Raw genomic sequence first — 18,711 nt, forward strand, 5'->3', positions numbered from 1 at the left:
TTTGGCGCACGGCAGCAGTTCATGTCTGGCATGTTGACGTCGGAGAACTTTTTGGACCCTTTTATGGCCCTTGACAATCTCGAATGGTACGATTCGAACACGGCTAGTTTAGCCTACCTGAGCGGAAATACCATGCAATGGACCGGCGATCCACCATCAGCAGCGGAAAAGACGTCGCTATCCTGAGTAGCTGCTTATGTCTGCTCTCGTAGAAAGGTATCCCTTTCACCTTTCCACATACCAAGCCAGGTCATTGCCCTTCTGCAACTCATATTGCAGGAATCCGTTCCCCAGAAATCGAAATCGGTTCTTGTTTCTCGGCTTAATGTCGAAGTCTTCCGGGCGCAGATCTTGGATGAGCCGCTTGAAAAGCAACGCGCTCCCCGCAAACGTCGCCGTCACTCGCCCATCGATCGTGTTGTTCTTGTACCAGCTCCGACATGCGCCGGTCCAGGTCAGTGTCTGGTGGATCTGATCGGAGTAGACGATGAAATCATCCACTACGCTCTGCTTGGGGACGACCGCTTTGATGTCTTCCGAGGCAATTTTCCGCATCCATTTGATCATGTACTCGGCACTCCACCCTAGACTTTCCATCAAGGAGCCGTGGCCGATCAGTGCGTTCGGGCCGGTGAACATGAAGTAGTTGGGCATGTCGGGCGCGGCGAGTGATAAGTATGATGAGGGTTCCTCGACCCATTTGTCCGCGAGATTCACTTTGTTACGGCCAACGATAGGGTATTGAGGACGATAGGAAACATCGAATCCGGTGGCGCAAACGACTAATTTTTTCCACTTGATCAGCTTGCTGATGACTCGGGGATTACACGCTCGAAGCGATCCTGCTGAAAGGAAACTTACCGACATCGACTTTGTAAACCTGACCATCAGTTGTGTGGATGCTATCGGCATCAATGTTGGTGATGGGACTTTGAGTGAGTCCAACATTCTCGCGCAAGAAGGCTTCGAGATATCCCTCCCCGGGAGTAATTCTTCGACACCCCAGCTCCCATTTTGGAATGAGCTTTTCGCACAGTTCAGGATTGTTCTTCAGCTTGGCCGTCATTTGTCGCCGGGCAAGGTCAAGAATCTGCTCGTTGAGTTCCGAATTCTTGACAAACTGTGTATTGCTTGTTAGTCCGTCGGCGAGTATCCTGGCTGTTGTTAATCACGTACCATCTTAAAACTGTCATTGATGCTGTGAATGATCTTCTTACGGTATTGATGATGCTTCTGAGGGTCTTGGAGGAAAGCTTGCTTTTCCTCATCCGTGTACTCCGGATTATACGCCGGGTCGTCTTTTCCAAGGAGCGATGCCGGGCTCATGGTGCTGACCACCCAGGTTGGGCCACGTTGAAAACTCGTCACTTTCGTCCCCGGTAGCTTGGCCAACTGAGGCAGAATTTGGATCCCAGAGGAACCATTCCCGATCACGGCGACGGTCTTGTTGCTGTAGTCGTAATCGTGGTCCCAGCTGGCCGAATGCACCTTTTTGCCCTGAAAGGTTTGCAATCCGGGAATCGATGGCCAATTCCAGGTGCTGTGAGAATCTCATCAGCCTTGTCTTTCAACTTTCCAGACGACGGGGATTCAGGACAGAATCAAGGGTGGCTTACTTCAAAAACCCCTGGGCTGAAATCAAGATGTCCGCGTAGTCTTCGATGACGGTGTTGTTATGCTCGACTATTACCCGCCATTGGCCGCGATCTTCTTGCCAGTACGCTCCGGTAACACGATGATTGTATTTGACATCACGCTCAAGATTCCACTTCTGAGCCATTTTCTTCATGTATGCCCAGATCTCGGGGCCAGTAGAGAAGAAGCGACTCCAGCCAGGATTGGGGTCGAACGGAAATGCCTTTGGTTGTTAGCGTTTGATATATGCTCCCTTGAAGGCTCCTTTGATTTTTTGGGACCGTACATAGATGTGTGAAGGGACATCGCAGACCACTCCGGGGTAGGTATTCACCAGCCAAGTTCCTCCTAGTTCGGACCTCGCTTCATAGATGGTGTGATCAATCACATCGCTCAAGTCGCTGTGTTGATGCTGGAACTTGTGGGCCAGAGTGAGCCCCGAATAACCAGCACCAATTGTCACCACCCGAAGCTTTCTGGGCGTGTATGCTGGTAACTGTTTCAAACTGGTGCTCACATCTTCGAAATGGTGGGCATCGCTGGCCTGTGCGCTGGGGTCAGGAGTTGTGTCGGTTGCGATATCGACGTCATTGGCAACACCGTTGGTAGCGCCATTGGTAAAGCCATCGACGGTGCGTTTGACTGCATGTGTTGGGTTAGTGTTTGCCTCACTAGAGCGCGTCATTGCTATGTGATCGCCTTTGTAAAAAAACTGTGGGATTCTATCACGACAAAGATAGCACGTTGGCACCTGCCATTTACTCAGAAAATGGCACCGGCTTCAGAGATATACCCTTCCCAAATTTGTCCCATGTCATGCACACACAGCCTTGCCAACGGATGGGTCAACGAAGGCTATGCGGAGGTCCGCCCGTCAGTCCTGCCTCGGAGTCGGGTCTCGAGCTCGTAAACGGTCAAATCTACTTGGTTTTGGCTCTAGAGTGGCGTGTCTCAGCTCGGTACGCTCACAACTTTATTTCGGCGAAATCGGCTGACCAGTTATTCAACGCTTGTTTGCCCTAGTAGGAGAGAGTGGCAGGATGGACGTCATCTTGAAGTTGGGCTTGACCTGGGGCTCTTCATCGCCGAAACTCGAGTGTCCAGACTTTGGAGTCGGGTAGCACATTCGACTCTCCGGGGAGTGTTCATGACCGCAGGGGTGTTAATTAGAGATAACAGTCTCGGACATCTCAGTTGGAAGTGGTCAACTCCTGTCCACTCGTCCCGGAAATACCATATAGAGCCTGCGTTTGTTGCGTTAAGGTTAGATCTCCGGTTTTAAAAAGGCTTACCACCATCGACGCATAGTCCCAACAGGCCATGGGTTCCATCGGCGGAAGTCTCGAGTACGATGCCGTCCTCATTGGCGCCGGTTTCGGGGGCTATACTATGCTTCCCAAGCTGCGTAACTTGGGACTTCACGCAAAGATTTTCGAGCGAGGTTCGGGGTCTGGAGGTGTCTGGTCAGTACGCTAAGGAGATGAAAAACGGATTGTCCACTTGACTGACACGTATTGCAGGCATTGGAATCAGTGTAAGTGGACAGACAGTGTCCACGATCTAACAGCGAGCTGATCATGGCTCTAGACCCTGGTGCTCGCGTTGACAGCGACTCGCCAGCTTATCAGTTCTTCGACAAGGAGATTTGGGAGGATTTCACCTTCTCCGAACGCTTCCCTGGATTCCGCGAGCTGCAAAAATACTTCCAACACGTCGAGAACAAGTGGGACCTACGAAAGGACATCGAGTATCACAAAAATGTCATATATGCGTTCTGGGACTCAGATAGTCGACGGTGGAGGGTGGGGTGTTCGGACGGAACCGAAACGAAATGTAGATGGCTGTTCGCAAACGTGGGCTTTGCGGCCAAAGAGTAAGTCACCGACTCTGATTGTCCTCTTCACTCTGCAGCACGACTAAGCAAGAGACAGGTACATACCGTACCTCAAAGGCTCTGCCGATTTTCGTGGCGAGATGTATCACACAGCACACTGGCCGCACCACGAAGTCAGTCTTCGAGAGAAAAGGATTGCCGTCATTGGCACAGGGGCAAGTGGCATTCAGGTGATCCAAGAGGCGGGAAATGTCTGCAAGCATCTCACTGTGTACCAACGCACGCCCAATTTCTGGTAAGCTGCTCTGCTGTCCATGTCTCGGAGGATGCAGTCTGACCTATTGATTAGCCTTCCAATGCAACAGCGTACCTTGGATGCCAGAGAAGAGCAGAAAAAGAAGGATGACGGGATTTACGAAGCAACTTTTAAAGCGTGCGAGAAGACCGATGCCGGTGTCCCATACCAAAACAACGGACGCAAGACCTTCAATGACACGAGTGAACAGCGTGAAGCTTTGTGGAACTCTCTCATCCAAGACGGCGGCTTCAAATTCTGGGTCGCCGGTTACGCGGACATGAATCTCGACCAGAAAGCCAACGACGCCGCCTACGACTTTTGGCGGCGCATGGTACTCAAACGCATCAAAGATCCGGAGAAAGCCAGGCTGTTAGCACCGGAGGTCCCACCGCATCCTTTCGGTGCAAAGCGTCCATCGCTGGAACAGAACTATTTCGAGGTCGTCAGCCAGGAAAACGTTGACATCCTCGACTTGAACGAGTTCCCCATCGAAGAGATCAATGCCACGGGCATTCATACCGCGGCAGGGCAGGTCGATGTCGACTTGATTGTTCTTGCAACGGGTTTCGATGGTCTGACGGGCGGTTTTATGGATATCGACCTTCGGGGCGTTGACGGACGGACTCTAAAGCAGCACTGGAGCGACGGGGTCAAGACTTCCACGGGCGTGGCCGTGCCGGGGTTTCCCAACATGTTCTTTCTCTTCGGGCCGCAAGCACCGTCGACATTTTCGTAAGGAGGTCCCGTTGTTGCTACTACTTCATCGTCAGCTAATATTTGATCTCCAGCAACGGCCCATCTTGTATCCAATTCCAAGGCCGATGGTTCGAAAAGCTGTTCAAGAGAATGTTGGCTGAGGGCATAGAAACCATGGAGGCCACAGAAGAAGCGGCCAATGACTGGGTGGAAAAGATTCGCGAGAGGTGGGAGGCAACGCTTCTCCCTCGGGGCAAGATAAGTCGACTCTTTTCTTGCGATTTGTCCGTCGCTGACGCCACTCCACAGCTGGTGGACCGGTGCTAATATCCCGGGCAAGAAAGTGCAACCTCTAAGTTGGGCCGGGGGTCTGCCCTCATACATGCAGATGCTTGATGAGACGTTGGGCAACAACTACCAGGGCTGGATTGTAGGACGCGAAGTATCTAAGCATGGCAGGGTATCAGAGAGATAGACCATGCTTTATTTTCATGGCCGATTCAGACAAAATCTGCCTTGTCACCGGTGCGTTCCTTGGTCTATTGTGCTCCAGTCTCACATGAAGGTACGTGCTCAGTGGAACTCACGTTCAAGAGATCAAACGAGTCAGACAAGTTTTTTCAGTCTCAGTTGCGACGCACGCACGAAGGAAAATGAGACAATGCAGATGGCATATGTACTTGATTCTCTCCATACTTGAAGACACTCCTCCCTCATGTGTTGCACGCGCGGACCCAAGCACCGTCAACCGGCAGTTCTACACCACTGACATAACTTGCCCGTTCACTTACCAACCACACCGCCGCTTCCGCTAGTTCTTCTGCGGTACCCATCCGTCTAAAAGGGATGAGACTGACGAGTTTGTTGTAATCTGCACCGGCTGCTTTGGCCTGTTCCACCAGAGGTGTGTTGATGAAACCGGGGCAGATGGCGTTGACTCTGATCCCATCCGTCGCATAAGCCACCGCATCCGTCCTTGTTAGCCCCAAGACCCCGGCTTTCGAGGCGGGATAAGCTCCGGCCGTCGCGTGAGCCGTGATGCCGAAGATACTGCTGATGTTCACAATAGCCCCTCGCTGGGTAGGTATTGCTTCTGGGTGATTGCGAGTCTTGAGCGTGGCGGGTTGCTTGAGGAACTGGCGGATCTGCGCCCGTTCGCACAACCACAATCCTCGAAGGTTGACGTTGATGACTCGATCGAATGCTTCCGTCTCCAATTCATGCGTCCGTAGTCGGGGTTTACTGGTCACGCCCGCGCTGTTGATACAATAGTGAATGGATCCAAATCTTGAAACCCCTGCTTCCACCATCTGCTCGACGTCGGCTTCTTTGCTCATATCGCCACTGACGAGAACGGTTTCCACCGCCGTGTCAATGTCTTTCAGTTCCTGCGAGACATGCTCGAGGCCATCTTGAGTCAAATCCGAGAGTACGAGCCTCGTACATCCTTCTGCAACGAGAATTTTAGCACAGGCTCGCCCGATTCCCGAGGCAGCTCCTGTGACAAGGCCGACGCTTTTGTTCCGTCAGTACAACCGTTTTGTTTCGTGGAGGGCGCGTCCTTACCCTGTCATCAAAACGGGAGCCATTATTGCGAGAAGACGTGTTGGACAAGGCGGTGATCAACGGAGACAGAGACACAGCAGTCACTGCATGATTATTTTCACTTCCTAACCGCAATTTGTCCGGACCAAACATTCCCGAGGGCCGAGGTCGAGTATTATCTTTCAATAAAACTCGTTGTGACCTTTCACATCGGAATCCAGCCCTACAGTACTGTCAGTCGCATAAATCCGACTTTACGCAGCTGGGAGGTGTTAAATCCGAGTCAAGAGCTCACAAGACACCGGCCAAAGTGAAATGGAGGTGGATCGTTTCGCCGAATTTGGCTCGACACAATCAGTTGAGGCCAAATATCCCGGATCCGCACTTGGACGACTGTGGAATCAAGGGATTACATGTTTCCATTTTCACAGGCTTGTGTTCAGGAGACGCCTGGGGGCTCGCCTGTATATTCCCCGTGGATGCCGCGGACTTGTTCATTTGGAAAAGCGTCCAAGTGTCAACACTTTCGCCGGAGACCCCAGATCAGCCACGAAATCGGACTGGACACTAGTATGAGAAGACCAGAGCTCTTTGATCGTCCCTTGACCGTCGACGCAGCGACCTGGGCGAACGCTCACGAACCATCCACTCGAGATGCTGATTCATTCTTGTCGTTGCATACAGTGTACGTGTACAAGGCAAGATCCTGTCGCTCATCACTCAAGTCAGCACGTAGGTTTCCGCTAGAGCCTTGACGGCAGTTAACCAAGATCCGGCGTTGTTCTACGCGCAGACATGGATCAGCGATAGCAGTGGCAGCCGGACTTCAACTTCGGACGCTCTTCTGTCAGCCTTACTTAGTAGTTCCAAGCCTTCTGAACATTGAAGCCTAGCCAATATTGCAACAAAACACTTGTCTTGAACTTGCGTTGCTGCGTTGGTACTTGGAATCATGGCAGGACGCTTCCACGATAAAGTGGTGTTCGTCACTGGAGGCACTTCTGGTCTCGGAGCACAAACATGCGAGCTCTTCATTAGTGAAGGCGCAATTGTCTTCGTCACGGACCTACAGGTACTGTACTGTTCAGATGGTCAGGATCCATTTGGATCAGGCTTGCCCCAAGACCGTTCCAGTTCGCGCCCAGACAGCGATTGCTGGCAAGATGCTGACGAGACTTGATCGAACAGGAACGGAACGCATCGCAGCGCTTTGGTCGAAATGCCCATTTCCACCCGTGCGATGTCTCGGGTAGGTAACCTCTCATTCTCACCAATCTCGATATCCCTCTGGGCTCTTGGCTGGGTCTTTACACCAGCACTGCTATGTGTGGCTCATCGAACTTCCCATTGACATACGAAACACCACCAGATCCAGTGTCTTGCTTCGCCGCCGTGGATGCATGCATTAAACAGCTTGGAAGGATCGACATCCTGTTCCACAATGGTGCCATGCTGAGTCCGATAGTTCCAGTGGTCGACCACGACATTGACGTTTTCAACAAAGTCATCATGACCAATCTTTGTGGTGCATTCTACCTGGCCAAGGCCGTGATTCCCCACATGAAATCGGCTGGAAAGGGCGTGATCGTAAATACCGCAAGTGTTTCGGGGATTGGAGGAGATTATGGTCTCTCTTCCTACAATGCTGCCAAAGGGGGATTGATCAATCTTACCAGGACGATTGCCATGGACCATGCAAGAGACGGAATTCGTGCAGTGACCGTCTGTCCTGGGTTCATGGATACTCCCATGACTGAAGGAGTACTGCAAAACGAGAGGCTGAGGCAAGAATTATTCGAGAGCATACCGATGAATCGCGGAGGGCATCCAATGGAGGTGGCTCAGTTGGTTCTGTTCCTTGCTTCCCACGAAGCATCTTATATCACTGGACATCGTAAGGAACCCACCGAGAATTGGTCTCATTCCGCTGTCTGCTGACCACATGCAGCTTTTGTTGTAGATGGAGGATGGATTGCTCGCAACCCCAGCCCAAACTGGTACAAGTACATCGGAGGCACTCAGGAATGATCTCTCGTGTGTGACTACGGCCTTACGGATGGTTAGCAATTGAGAATACATTGTTGCTTTGGCTCAGAGGCCCAATGTCATTGCACATGCTATCCCTCAGCTTGTTGAACTGAATGGTAAACGTGTTAGATGAATTGCATCCGACCATGGAGTGATCCGAACCCGTAGCTGTCGAATGTGACACGTTGACTGACGGCTTATCCTGCGCCTCGAGATTCAGTACCTCCACAAAAACGAAGGCTACATTTTCTCTCCTTGTAAAATTCGTGCTTTGACTGGTGGTCGGGGCGGAGGTCAAGTACGATGACACATTCTGTCACATTCGCCGAATGGCAATACACTAGCCTTGCTGCGGAAGGACTCCTGGGCCCTCTTTATCTCCACGTTTCCAGAGCCCGTGCCCATCACTATTGAGGCTGCCGAAGCCTGATATCTGGTGGGATCGGAATTCTGCAAGTTCTGTATCTTATATCTTTGGGGTCGCGATTGCATCGATAAACCGATTTTTCTCAGGAATCATGTCGGGCGCAACCAGCAAGACGTACCAAGTACGCTCAGAGGGGATTTTCCTCGGATTGCCTGTTCTAGATACTTCTTTGAAGGGCCTGAGAGCCATAGTCGTTGGCGCAAGCGGTCAATCTGGTCGACCCGTGGTCGATGTGCTAAGTGCCAATCCGAATCGATGGGAGAAAGTGTACGCGTTGTCGAGGCGGCCGCCAACAACAGATGCGAAGAGCGTCGAACATGTTCAAGTAGATTTACTGTGGGAGCCTGAGCGGATCGCCAGTATCTTATGCAAACACAAAGTCCAAGCGTACGTTGGTCCAAGCTGGATATGGCCATAGCAGACAATGACTGTTGCTGACATCTTCTCTTCTTCAGGGATTATATTTTCTACTTCGGCTATGTACAAGTTGCAAGGCCAGATACTGATTCGGAGGTATTTGGGAATCCCGACCACTTGGCCGAAACCAACGGTGAGACAATCGGACTGGATGGTAGACAATCAGTCTCACTGATTGCACATGTACAGGACGGCTCTTCGAGAATTTCCTGCTCGCCTTGGATCAAGCCAATATTCAACCCAGACGTATCGTACTCCAGACAGGAGGCAAGAACTATGGGGTTCACCAAGGGCACGTCAATGTACCACTTACAGAGGGTGCACCGAGGGTAGAACTGGAACCCAACTTTTACTACACTCAGGAAGATTTACTGGCAAAGTACATTACGACACACCCTGGAGCGAGCTACAATGTCACCATGCCGCAATGGATCTTGGCAGCCGTCGACGGGACAGACATGACCATCTTCTATCCGCTGGCAGTGTACGCTTCCATCCAACGAAAGCTCCTCCAACCTCTCAAATATCCCGGTGACCTGACATCCTGGGACAACAACCATCCCATATCTACAGGATTCATCCTGGGTACATTCTATGAGTGGCTGGTCGTGACCGAAGGTACCGAAGGCGAGTCTTTCAACATCACTGACGGATCGGAATTTACCTTTGGGAGATTTTGGCCCATTCTGGCCTCGTGGTTCGGCTTGGAGTGGAGGCCTCCTCAAGACAACGATAGCTACCACGAGGTAGAGCTGCCATTCGTGCCACGGGGGTATATCTATCCATCATCTCCGGCGTTCTCGGGTTGTGCTGATAACGAATGCTACTACAGATACGGGCCCAAAGGCAAGCTTCGGTCCACCTTCAGCTTCATCGAGTGGGCAAAGGAGCCGGCAACGCGACAAGCTTGGGTCGAATTGAAAGAAGAACACAAGCTAAACACCGACCCGTTGCAAGAACCTGAAAAAACGTTTGCTTTCCTGCAGTTTGCGCTCGAGCTAACTTGGTCCTGGCAGACTAGGTAACAACCCTTTTTCGAAATCTTGCGCCCGCAAGGAGGGGCAATGCTAATCGATGCTGATAGTATGAGCAAAGCTCGCAAGCTCGGCTGGCACGGGTATGTGGATTCGATCGAGTCTATACACTCAGTATTCCAGAAATACACAGACATGAAAATGATCCCGCCTTTCTGAAGTAGAGGCACGTGTCATTGGGCTGTGCGGTCAGTCGATCATGTCCGCTCTCATCTGCCGGAGTTGACGGGATGGAACCTGTTGAGAAATTGGGTTTAGATCAGATCTTGTAAAGAATATGGTCACTGATTTCAGGTTATGTGTCACCGGTGCATCGGTTTGATGCCACAGCCTTACGGTTCAGCCTTGCGCAACTGCCAAGAGGGGTTCACCGCAAATGACACGCTCTGATTGGTTGCGCAGTTGCGCACTGCGCATTACCACATCACAGCGCCGACAGCGCACTTGTACATAGAACTCTTCGTCTTAGCTTTACAATCATAATTGCACGTTCACAGACGAAGCTTCCTGCATTCCAGTGCACCGTGAATTTATGCTCCAACCACTGGCCTGTGATTCCGCGCGAAATCATCAAGGAACGTGCGTAGCCATGTCCCCAGTTAGACGATTTTGAAATGGAGTAGAACTGACCCTTCTCTCCGCACCAGCTCAAATTCATTTCTATCCATCTATGCCATGGGAAGTCATCTCCAGGGAAGTCTTGGGTAATTCGCCCATTTTCGCCGGGACACTCAAGCTTCGCCGAACCGTGTGTCGGCACCACTGAAGAAGTCCACTAGGCTTTGCACGTCGGAAAGATCAGGTCCATCTAGTGATATAAAGAAATCTCACAATGGAAGCTATGCAATCTACACCGTCTCTTGGAACCGATATTGGATCGTCGAGACATTATTTCGATACCTCCCGCAAGCCACGCATTTTTGACGGACACCGACGACGAAATCGTAAACGCACGACAACAGAAAATCGATCAACATGAGACGCGTCCTTTTAACTGGTGGTTCCGGCTTCATCGCTGCACATGTAATGGACTATCTCATCCAAAGAGGCTACAGTGTGGTGACGACTGTGCGTTCCACGTCAAAGGCTGAGAAGATCAGAGCAGCATACCCGAAGATCGGTAAGGACCGACTGGACTTTGCGATTGTGGAAGACATCGCGCAAGACAATGCTTTCGACGACGCCGTCGTGTCCAACCCACCCTTCGAAGCGGTTATTCACACTGCCAGTCCATTTCACTTCAACGTGACCGACGTTCAAAGAGATCTCCTGGATCCTGCAGTCAAAGGCACAACGGGCATTCTCAAATCCGTCGTCAAAAACGCACCCACTGTCAAGCAAGTCGTCATCACTTCGTCCTTTGCCTCGGTCGTGAACCCTTACAAAGGCACGTGGCCAGAGCACACATACACCGAGGAAGATTGGAATCCCATCACTCTCGAGCAGGCCTCGGAAAATGTCGCCAACGGATACCGGGCCAGTAAGACGTTGGCAGAGAAAGCTGCATGGGAGTTCCTGCAGCAGGAAAAACCATCCTTCTCGTTAACGACTCTCTGCCCACCGCAAGTATTGGGACCCGTGATCAGCCACCTCAGCAGCCTGGACAATCTCAACACCAGCAACCAAGTCATCCGCGATTTGATCCAGGGGAAATTCAAAGACAAGATCCCGCCAAACGCCACGTTTACGTGGGTCGACGTGCGTGACCTTGCCCTGTGCCACGTCCTGGCACTGGAGAAGCGCCTGGCCGCAAATGAGCGCTTTCTGGTTACTGCGGGCTACTTCTGCAACTCGGAGCTGGTGGACATTGTTCGAGAGCATCACGTTCGATTGCGGGATCAAATGCCTGCCGAGGGTAGTGATGGCGGTGGGTATCCAGAAGGCGGGCTCTACAGAGTCGATAATTCCAAAGTCGTCAAGATCATGGGGATATCGTGGAGGAGACTGTCAGACACGGTGATGGACACGGTCAAGTCACTGCAAAATTTCCAATCATAACGGACGTAGACAGGTCAGCCTGAAAGATATATACACTCGCTCTGGGAGCAGAGGTTGGAATAGTCGAACATTGCACCCTGATTCATGAAGGAGTATTGAGATTACTTGACCAAGTCCCCTGGACCAATTTAACAGTATGTCCCGTCAGATCTTGCTTGCTTGCGTGATACTTTGCATATCCCCTTTTCTGACTGTAACGGTATCAGTGACAAAGTCTCCCGAAGTCTGCTATAGTGCATCTGCTTTACAGACTGGCTCACCAGAAGGCCAGAAAGCCGCCGGGACAAGACCTCACGTATAGCAGTATTGGCGCAAGAAACCAACCTCTTTCCATCAACCTCCACATGTGAGGCGCACAGTAGTATGAAGCAATCTGTCGTCCCGCCTCGAACAACAGCATCAAAAGCTATCACAAAGGCTACTTCCCTTCTATCACGGCGCGTCAGCAGAGCTGAAGAGGTCACCTCTTGACGTTGTATTGAGACATGAATTCTAAGACAAAGAGAGGACTATGAAGGAGTGCCTCGCTGTGTGGTGCGAACTCAGGCGATCCAGCCAATCAGAGCACAGCTTCTGCGGTGAAAGCAATACGGCGAGGCTGACAGACGAGGCTGTGGTAGCGAACCGTGACACCTCGACGCCCGCACGTTCCTTGGTCAGATTGTTTTCCACGCGAGCTGATCCACAGATGAGCATCTTACGGCAACTAAAGTTTACAAACTAATCGCAACATCCAGTCCACAGGAAATCTGGAACAAGAAAGCCTCCAGGCATCCCTCTTGGCTTAAGCAATTTCGGCGAAATGTGTGCATTGCCTCGCCGGGGGCATACCCGTGGAGGACGGAATGAGATCGAACCCGACCGGGGAATCTTCTCTTTCTCCATCATACGTCCCCGCTCTCCAGATTTCGCGCTTACAGTACTGAATAGACTCTGACCATCGAATGTAGCGTACTGTACAGTTCTTGGGCATACATTTCCCCAGGATTTACGAGGTACGTTAGTGTCTACATAACCTCTACTCTAGGTACCCATCCCAACCATTCGAATAGACTGAAATCAGCACTCTTTGGTTTACCACGAGTTCTTACAGTATTGACCTATATCGACGGGCTAGAATCTACAGTCTTGTCCACCATATCTCAGATCTGACAATATGGCCGACGAGAAGATCGAAGCTTCAAGTTCTCATGTGGAAGACCAGCCCAGCGTCAGGGTCACCGAGCAATTCTTCCAGGGTGTGCTGCTCCGAACTTTTTCGTTTCCATTTCAATGTTTCCTGGCTAATGATTCCCCATGACTATCAGCTGAGCCTGCCTGGTCGAAATACATACCCGGGGGTTATTCACGGTCAAGATGCGTGAAACTCTCGGGTATGCCCATGGTGATATGCATTCTGATCCTCGCCGGGACATGTCTGCTTTTCTTCGGCTACGACGCCGCTGTGATGAGTCTGGTCAATATCAATCCAGACTATCTGGAGCACATGGACTCCGCTGGAGGAACCTCAAAGGATGCTGCTCGAATCGGTGGGATTGTGAGCTTCTGGTTTCTCGGCTTTCTCGTCGGTACGACCACCTTCCATATCCAACACTCACCAGAGTGAAATCAGTCGGATGCAGGATGAAATGTACTGACAATCAATACTGCATAGGTGCGCTCATGGCCGGTAGCTACGCCGACAAGATTGGGCGACTCAAATCCATTCAACTCGGATGCGTCTGGGGAATCTTTGGCGCCTGTCTGTTGGCATCCGCTGAGAATTTCTCCTGGATGGTTTGTGGACGCATCATCAGCGGAGTAGGGTGCGGCCACCTCAATACGATCGCACCAATCTGGACGTCAGAGCTCGCAGACTACAACTTGCGAGGCGCGTACGTGTCTGTGCAGTTTACCATGTGTGTTGCGGGTGCGACGATGTAAGCACGGGAAATGTCTTTCTGTGAAAACGATACTTACTTATATTGATCAGGACATACTGGATGGAATATGCCGCCCTCAAAACCCAGTCTCTTCAATTTGCCTGGCGCTTCCCACAGGCTTTCCAGATGGTGTTTTTACTGTTCATTGTTCTCGTCGCAAATTTCCTTCCCGAGACGCCCCGTTATCTGGCCAAAACAGGCCGATTGGAAGAGGCTCGAGAGATCCTGGGTCGTTGCCGCCTTCGGCCTTCCGAACACGCGATTGAGCAAGAGTTGGCCGAGATCCAGGAGGCCATCCGGATCGAGGCAACCTCCTCTGCCCATGGATTCATCTCCATGATCTGGAAAAAGGATGCTCTGCATACCCGTCGCCGCGTTGGCCTCGCCATGGGGATTCAAATGATGGAGAAGCTCTGTGGGCCTGATGCCATAGCAGCCTACGGACCTATCATCTTCGGTCTCAGTGGATGTAAGTACCTTGTTCCACGTTATTCGATATCGGTATACACGACCAAGTGACTGATCTGATTGTTACTGCCTGCTTTTAGTTACCGGCAATCTGCCTGCCCTGCTCGCTGGTTTCAACTTCATCTCCTATACCTGCAGCGTGCCAATCGGCATGTACTTCGTCGAGAGAGCCGGACGAAGGAAGCTCATGTTGATTGGTTTGTTGGTCATGGGCAGCTCTCTGCTCATTGCAGGCCCACTGGCCAGAATGGCCATCAATACGCCAGAAACCGACTTGTACAAGAAAAAGGCCTATGGTGCCGCGGTGGTGGCCTTTGTCTTCTTGTACACCTGTGGCTTCGGCAGTACATGGATCACTTGCTGGTAGGTCCTCCGTTCCCTCCGCCTTAGACCACTGCTCTGCGCACTGTCCCCGCCTGGAGGCTTTCTACAGTCCGTCGGTTTTTGCTTACTTATTCACCAAACAGCTGGGTCTACCCTACGGAGGTGTTTCCTCTGGCCACACGCGCCAAGGGTGTCTCACTGTCCATGGTGTCATTTGCCGTCTGGGGCGCCGTCATCAACGAGGTGATCCCGTATGTCATCAGCGCCGTGGGATGGTGGGTCTTTATCATGTTCGCGGTCATGAACTTCCTCCAACTCATCCCGGTGTGGCTGTTCTACGTGGAGACGGCGAATCGTCACCTCGAGGATCTGGACATCCTCTTTGCGAGCGACAGTCCCTTGGCCTACGAAATGGAACGCGAATTCGGCGAAAAGAAGCGTGCCCTGGGCTTCCACGCAGATGCACCGGCGCCGGTGCACACCGTTTGAGATGCTGTGTTGGCAGCCAGCCAGTAGTACGACCTCACTTCTGGAAAGGCACCACAGGTCGAAGGACCAAGGTCTACTACAACGGTGCCCAGTGACAGGTGTCGGTACACAGAACAGGGGCGCACATTGAACGCTCAATCCCCAGTACCGGTGCCACTGTCGGGCGCGAAAAGGCGGTAGACGCATACAAAGGCTGTCATGGTCAATACTTTGGAATCTAACACCCGCGGCATGTATGTACTTTGTGGGAGTAGAGTTGCAATAACAATGATTTGCCCGGAAATTGAAAATCTCCGATTGTGCCCTCGAGTACGTGTGATGTCGGCTCAAGAAGCGTTCACCCACTGTTCACTGTCGAATGCAAAGTGACGTCTAAAAGGCTCGGCTCCAGCACAGAGGCATCCGAGTCTGTCGTCTCTGATATCTAAGAAAGGGCTAGGGTTGGTCCAATTCGGCGAAAAAAAGAGAAAAGTAATTGCAGATATTCTTGCATGACAACGACGAATCAGTTGAGAGAGTCATGATTCTTTACGGAACAAGCTCGCTTGCTTAGGCACTATTATCGACTTGACTGACAGCTGTCTGGACCTTTCAATCCACGACTGCCGTTGTTTTTCAGATTCATCCGAGTGGTGAATCAGTTCCATACTTCTTGCATATGAATGACTTGAAACTTCGAACCCTCGCGCGATGTCACAGAGTTCTAATCAAGTAGAGCGACAGGTGCTGAGACAGGACGACGAGGACATGGAGATCCCAATAGAGGGATGGGCAGGTGTTGTAGTACGTGAAGTTGTGACAATCTGTTGGAAGCGCAACCAGAAGAACTTACAAGGAACTGTGACAGAAAAATGAAGGTTCCGATTTCTTTGTGTCCGTGGAGAAGGTCCCAATTCCCAGCATCGGTCGGTAGAACTACTGGGTACACATCATTTGTGCTATCTTCAATGACTGATAGCGATGTTTGCCAGGGCCCTTTGAAGTTCTCATCAAGCTCAATGTCACAGGTCTATGTCTGACCGATGTACATTTCATGACGAACGACTGGGAATTCCCCAAAATGTCCGAGATGGGCGTGTCGTGTGCCGGACACGAAGGTGCCGGAGTCGTGGCGAGGATTGGGGAGAGTGTGAAGAACTTCAAAGTCGGACAACGTGCAGCATATGGTCCTATCCATAGTACATGCGGTCTCTGCGACTCTTGCAAAACGGGGAAAGAAACTTACTGCCAGCAAGCAGTCTTTACAGGCGGGACTGTGGACGGTATGTGGACATGGTCCCCCGATCGGGAGAAGTACCACGTTGACGCCGGATAGGAACTTACAAGCAATACTGTGCCGTTCCGGAGAGCTTCGTTCATGTGAGTAGGGAAGCGAGCTGTTGAGTATTTGACTAGACAGATACTAACAGACTCGCCATGACCGAAGCCGATCCCCGAGGTAATTACCTTATCAACCTGACTTATGGCGACTCGCTGGTTACTAAGTATCGACAAACAGGGAGTTCCAGACAACGTGGCCGGGCCTGCAATGTGCTCTGCGGCCACGATGTGTTCTTCGCTCAAAGAGTCGGGGCTGAAAGCCGGTGACTGGGCTGTTTTCCCAGGGGGAGGCGGTGGTACAGGAATTCAAGGTGTACAACTGGCATGTGCCATGGGTCTAAGACCCGTGGTAGTTGATAAAGGAAAGAACCGCCAAACGCTTGCACTCAGTCTTGGTGCTGAGGAGTTTGTTGACTTTCTGAAGGAGCCAGACCCGGTCGCGAGGGTCTTGGAAATCACCCACGGAGGTGCTCACGGGGTGTTTGTCAGTGGTATGTATTGTGAGAGGACCTTCAATACATTTAGCTTGCGACTGACTTTGGCAGCTGTACAATCCTATCCGGTCTCGCTTGATTATCTCGGCTCACGTCGCGGCGGCGTGGTCATGTGGTACGCAAGACGTTGCGCAACTGTCACCCTCGAGGAGGACAGAAGCATATTGACTGGGACAGTGTGGGGCTCCCCCCGAAGGGCAGGTACCACATCGACGCAGCCCCCGCCCGGCTTTGTTTGAGAAATCAGTCGATCACGGGTACATTATCGGCGGGTCGCGTTGATATAGCTGAGACATTGGAATTTGCGAGACGAGGTGAGGCACGAAAGAGGGCGGGGCGAAGCAATTGTGCTGATCCTTGGTGACAGGAAAGCTCCAACTTGAGCCGACTGTGGTTGGAAGGAGCAAGTTCAATGAAGCTGTTCAAAGGCTAAAGAACGGACAAGTAGTAGGGTAAGTACCATGATTCGATGCCCGCCGAAGTGTGTTATCGCCACTGATGTGGATGTGTATAGGCGGATGGTTGTAGACTTCAACCTGCCCTGATCCTTGAGCGATGAGCGTATTTTCCCAGGCAAGCAGCGCGTCTTTGCACCTTGTATGATTGAGAGGAAGGTACGAATCTTAAGGAATCGTACATCGATCCATCTACTCATAGTATCTCATCCGCAATGGAGGGATCGAGGTAGGGTCGACTCCTCAGAAAGTCAATGGTCGAGGCAAGGTTTGAAGCATACTAACAGATACAAAGAGGTAGGAGCCCATGGAGCTGTCTCAGTTTTGCTGCGGTCATAAACTCTCTGCATTCCATATGAGCAAGTGGTTTGGGTGATGGACAGGCAATAACTCTTTCCCCATGTGTCTCCTATCTCTCCCATCTTGCCACGCTCATTTCGCCGAATGCTCTTCCACGATTAAATTTCTAAAGCCATGGCTCAGTTGCAGAAACAGGCCAATTCAAGTCCAGGTACTTGAAGTCTCCGACTCTCCGTCAGTTTGGCATGGCGCTCTCAGTCCCCATCAGACACGACGACCACAGACCCGTTTTTTTTTTGAACGTCAATTCCTGATTCCTTGCTAGCTCACGTGGTGCTAGACTCTATGGACCTTGCGCACAATATGTTCCAGATACGCACTCTGCATGAGCGAGCAGAAGTTTGAACAGCTGCCAAATTCCGTTCACAACGACGTTCTTTACGAGTCGAAGCCACCAATGACCGCCAACGAATTTGGCCAAATGCTTGATGGTCTGATTCGTGACTTGGTCGATTTCTGTCTCGACGTGGAGATGTTGGTTGTGGAGCCTAGTGGCGCCTTGTCGGATCTAAATGGCATGGTTTCTGCAAGATTCAGACTGAGCCATGAAACCCCAAGCGAAAAGTCGGCAGAAGGCCGTGTGGTCTTCTACGAGCACGTATTTTTCTACTTCAAGGACGGCAAGATCGCCCAGATATGGCCACTGATTGCATGGCCGGGAAAATGAGGCTGTCGTTCGGATGGCATCATGGATCAAGTTGTCCTTCCCAACAGATAACACAGTTTGTCGTGCGCAGAGCTCCAGCAAGACCAGATTCCTGGGTTCCTGTCTGCGCCGTATCGATGCTTAGATCAAGACGAAAGGATCATGACTGCTGCAAAGTGACAGCCTGGGTAACAGCCTCGCCGCGCTATGCCCGCCTTGTCCGTGGTGATTGGCCGGTCCTCGAATCTTAACCTCGGCTTGGGTTCAGCTTCAACCGTGTGTATTGAGTGACATCTGCTCGCATTCGTCCCATGGTTGTCC

The 18,711-nt window shown here is 51.5% G+C and overlaps 9 protein-coding genes across 9 annotated transcripts; 7 read left to right on the top strand and 2 right to left on the bottom strand.

The window, feature by feature from the left end:
* Positions 1-225: 225 nt before the first annotated feature.
* A1O7_09189 (uncharacterized protein) lies at positions 226-2,320 on the bottom strand (the record flags this gene model as incomplete). Its single annotated transcript, XM_007763178.1, has 5 exons — positions 226-782; positions 862-1,120; positions 1,177-1,540; positions 1,617-1,858; positions 1,922-2,320. 5 exons carry the CDS (start codon positions 2,318-2,320, stop codon positions 226-228), a joined length of 1,821 nt encoding a protein of 606 aa, XP_007761368.1.
* Positions 2,321-3,212: 892 nt separating this feature from the next.
* Positions 3,213-4,938, top strand: A1O7_09190 (uncharacterized protein; the record flags this gene model as incomplete). The annotated part of the gene is made up of 5 exons (XM_007763179.1): positions 3,213-3,508; positions 3,567-3,764; positions 3,819-4,499; positions 4,556-4,747; positions 4,773-4,938. The coding sequence occupies 5 exons, from the start codon at positions 3,213-3,215 to the stop codon at positions 4,936-4,938; spliced, it is 1,533 nt and encodes a 510-aa protein (XP_007761369.1).
* A 238-nt stretch (positions 4,939-5,176) lies between these two features.
* A1O7_09191 (uncharacterized protein) lies at positions 5,177-6,052 on the bottom strand (the record flags this gene model as incomplete). The annotated part of the gene is made up of 2 exons (XM_007763180.1): positions 5,177-5,978; positions 6,030-6,052. 2 exons carry the CDS (start codon positions 6,050-6,052, stop codon positions 5,177-5,179), a joined length of 825 nt encoding a protein of 274 aa, XP_007761370.1.
* Positions 6,053-7,331: 1,279 nt separating this feature from the next.
* On the top strand, positions 7,332-8,036 carry A1O7_09192 (uncharacterized protein; the record flags this gene model as incomplete). Its single annotated transcript, XM_007763181.1, has 2 exons — positions 7,332-7,902; positions 7,957-8,036. 2 exons carry the CDS (start codon positions 7,332-7,334, stop codon positions 8,034-8,036), a joined length of 651 nt encoding a protein of 216 aa, XP_007761371.1.
* A 518-nt stretch (positions 8,037-8,554) lies between these two features.
* Positions 8,555-10,073, top strand: A1O7_09193 (uncharacterized protein; the record flags this gene model as incomplete). The annotated part of the gene is made up of 5 exons (XM_007763182.1): positions 8,555-8,850; positions 8,919-9,013; positions 9,070-9,652; positions 9,713-9,901; positions 9,965-10,073. 5 exons carry the CDS (start codon positions 8,555-8,557, stop codon positions 10,071-10,073), a joined length of 1,272 nt encoding a protein of 423 aa, XP_007761372.1.
* An 816-nt stretch (positions 10,074-10,889) lies between these two features.
* On the top strand, positions 10,890-11,912 carry A1O7_09194 (dihydroflavonol-4-reductase; the record flags this gene model as incomplete). The annotated part of the gene is made up of 1 exon (XM_007763183.1): positions 10,890-11,912. The coding sequence occupies one exon, from the start codon at positions 10,890-10,892 to the stop codon at positions 11,910-11,912; it is 1,023 nt and encodes a 340-aa protein (XP_007761373.1).
* Positions 11,913-13,068: 1,156 nt separating this feature from the next.
* A1O7_09195 (uncharacterized protein) lies at positions 13,069-15,115 on the top strand (the record flags this gene model as incomplete). The annotated part of the gene is made up of 6 exons (XM_007763184.1): positions 13,069-13,150; positions 13,220-13,480; positions 13,567-13,831; positions 13,885-14,303; positions 14,383-14,665; positions 14,770-15,115. 6 exons carry the CDS (start codon positions 13,069-13,071, stop codon positions 15,113-15,115), a joined length of 1,656 nt encoding a protein of 551 aa, XP_007761374.1.
* Positions 15,116-15,805: 690 nt separating this feature from the next.
* Positions 15,806-17,474, top strand: A1O7_09196 (alcohol dehydrogenase; the record flags this gene model as incomplete). The annotated part of the gene is made up of 10 exons (XM_007763185.1): positions 15,806-15,898; positions 15,963-16,020; positions 16,087-16,377; positions 16,431-16,474; positions 16,542-16,553; positions 16,614-16,926; positions 16,981-17,044; positions 17,107-17,243; positions 17,297-17,381; positions 17,444-17,474. 10 exons carry the CDS (start codon positions 15,806-15,808, stop codon positions 17,472-17,474), a joined length of 1,128 nt encoding a protein of 375 aa, XP_007761375.1.
* A 595-nt stretch (positions 17,475-18,069) lies between these two features.
* A1O7_09197 (uncharacterized protein) lies at positions 18,070-18,411 on the top strand (the record flags this gene model as incomplete). Its single annotated transcript, XM_007763186.1, has 1 exon — positions 18,070-18,411. The coding sequence occupies one exon, from the start codon at positions 18,070-18,072 to the stop codon at positions 18,409-18,411; it is 342 nt and encodes a 113-aa protein (XP_007761376.1).
* Positions 18,412-18,711: the final 300 nt, after the last annotated feature.

Source organism: Cladophialophora yegresii (assembly GCF_000585515.1).
Source record: "Cladophialophora yegresii CBS 114405 chromosome Unknown aczIN-supercont1.7, whole genome shotgun sequence".
Taxonomy (NCBI): Eukaryota; Fungi; Ascomycota; class Eurotiomycetes; order Chaetothyriales; family Herpotrichiellaceae; genus Cladophialophora; species Cladophialophora yegresii.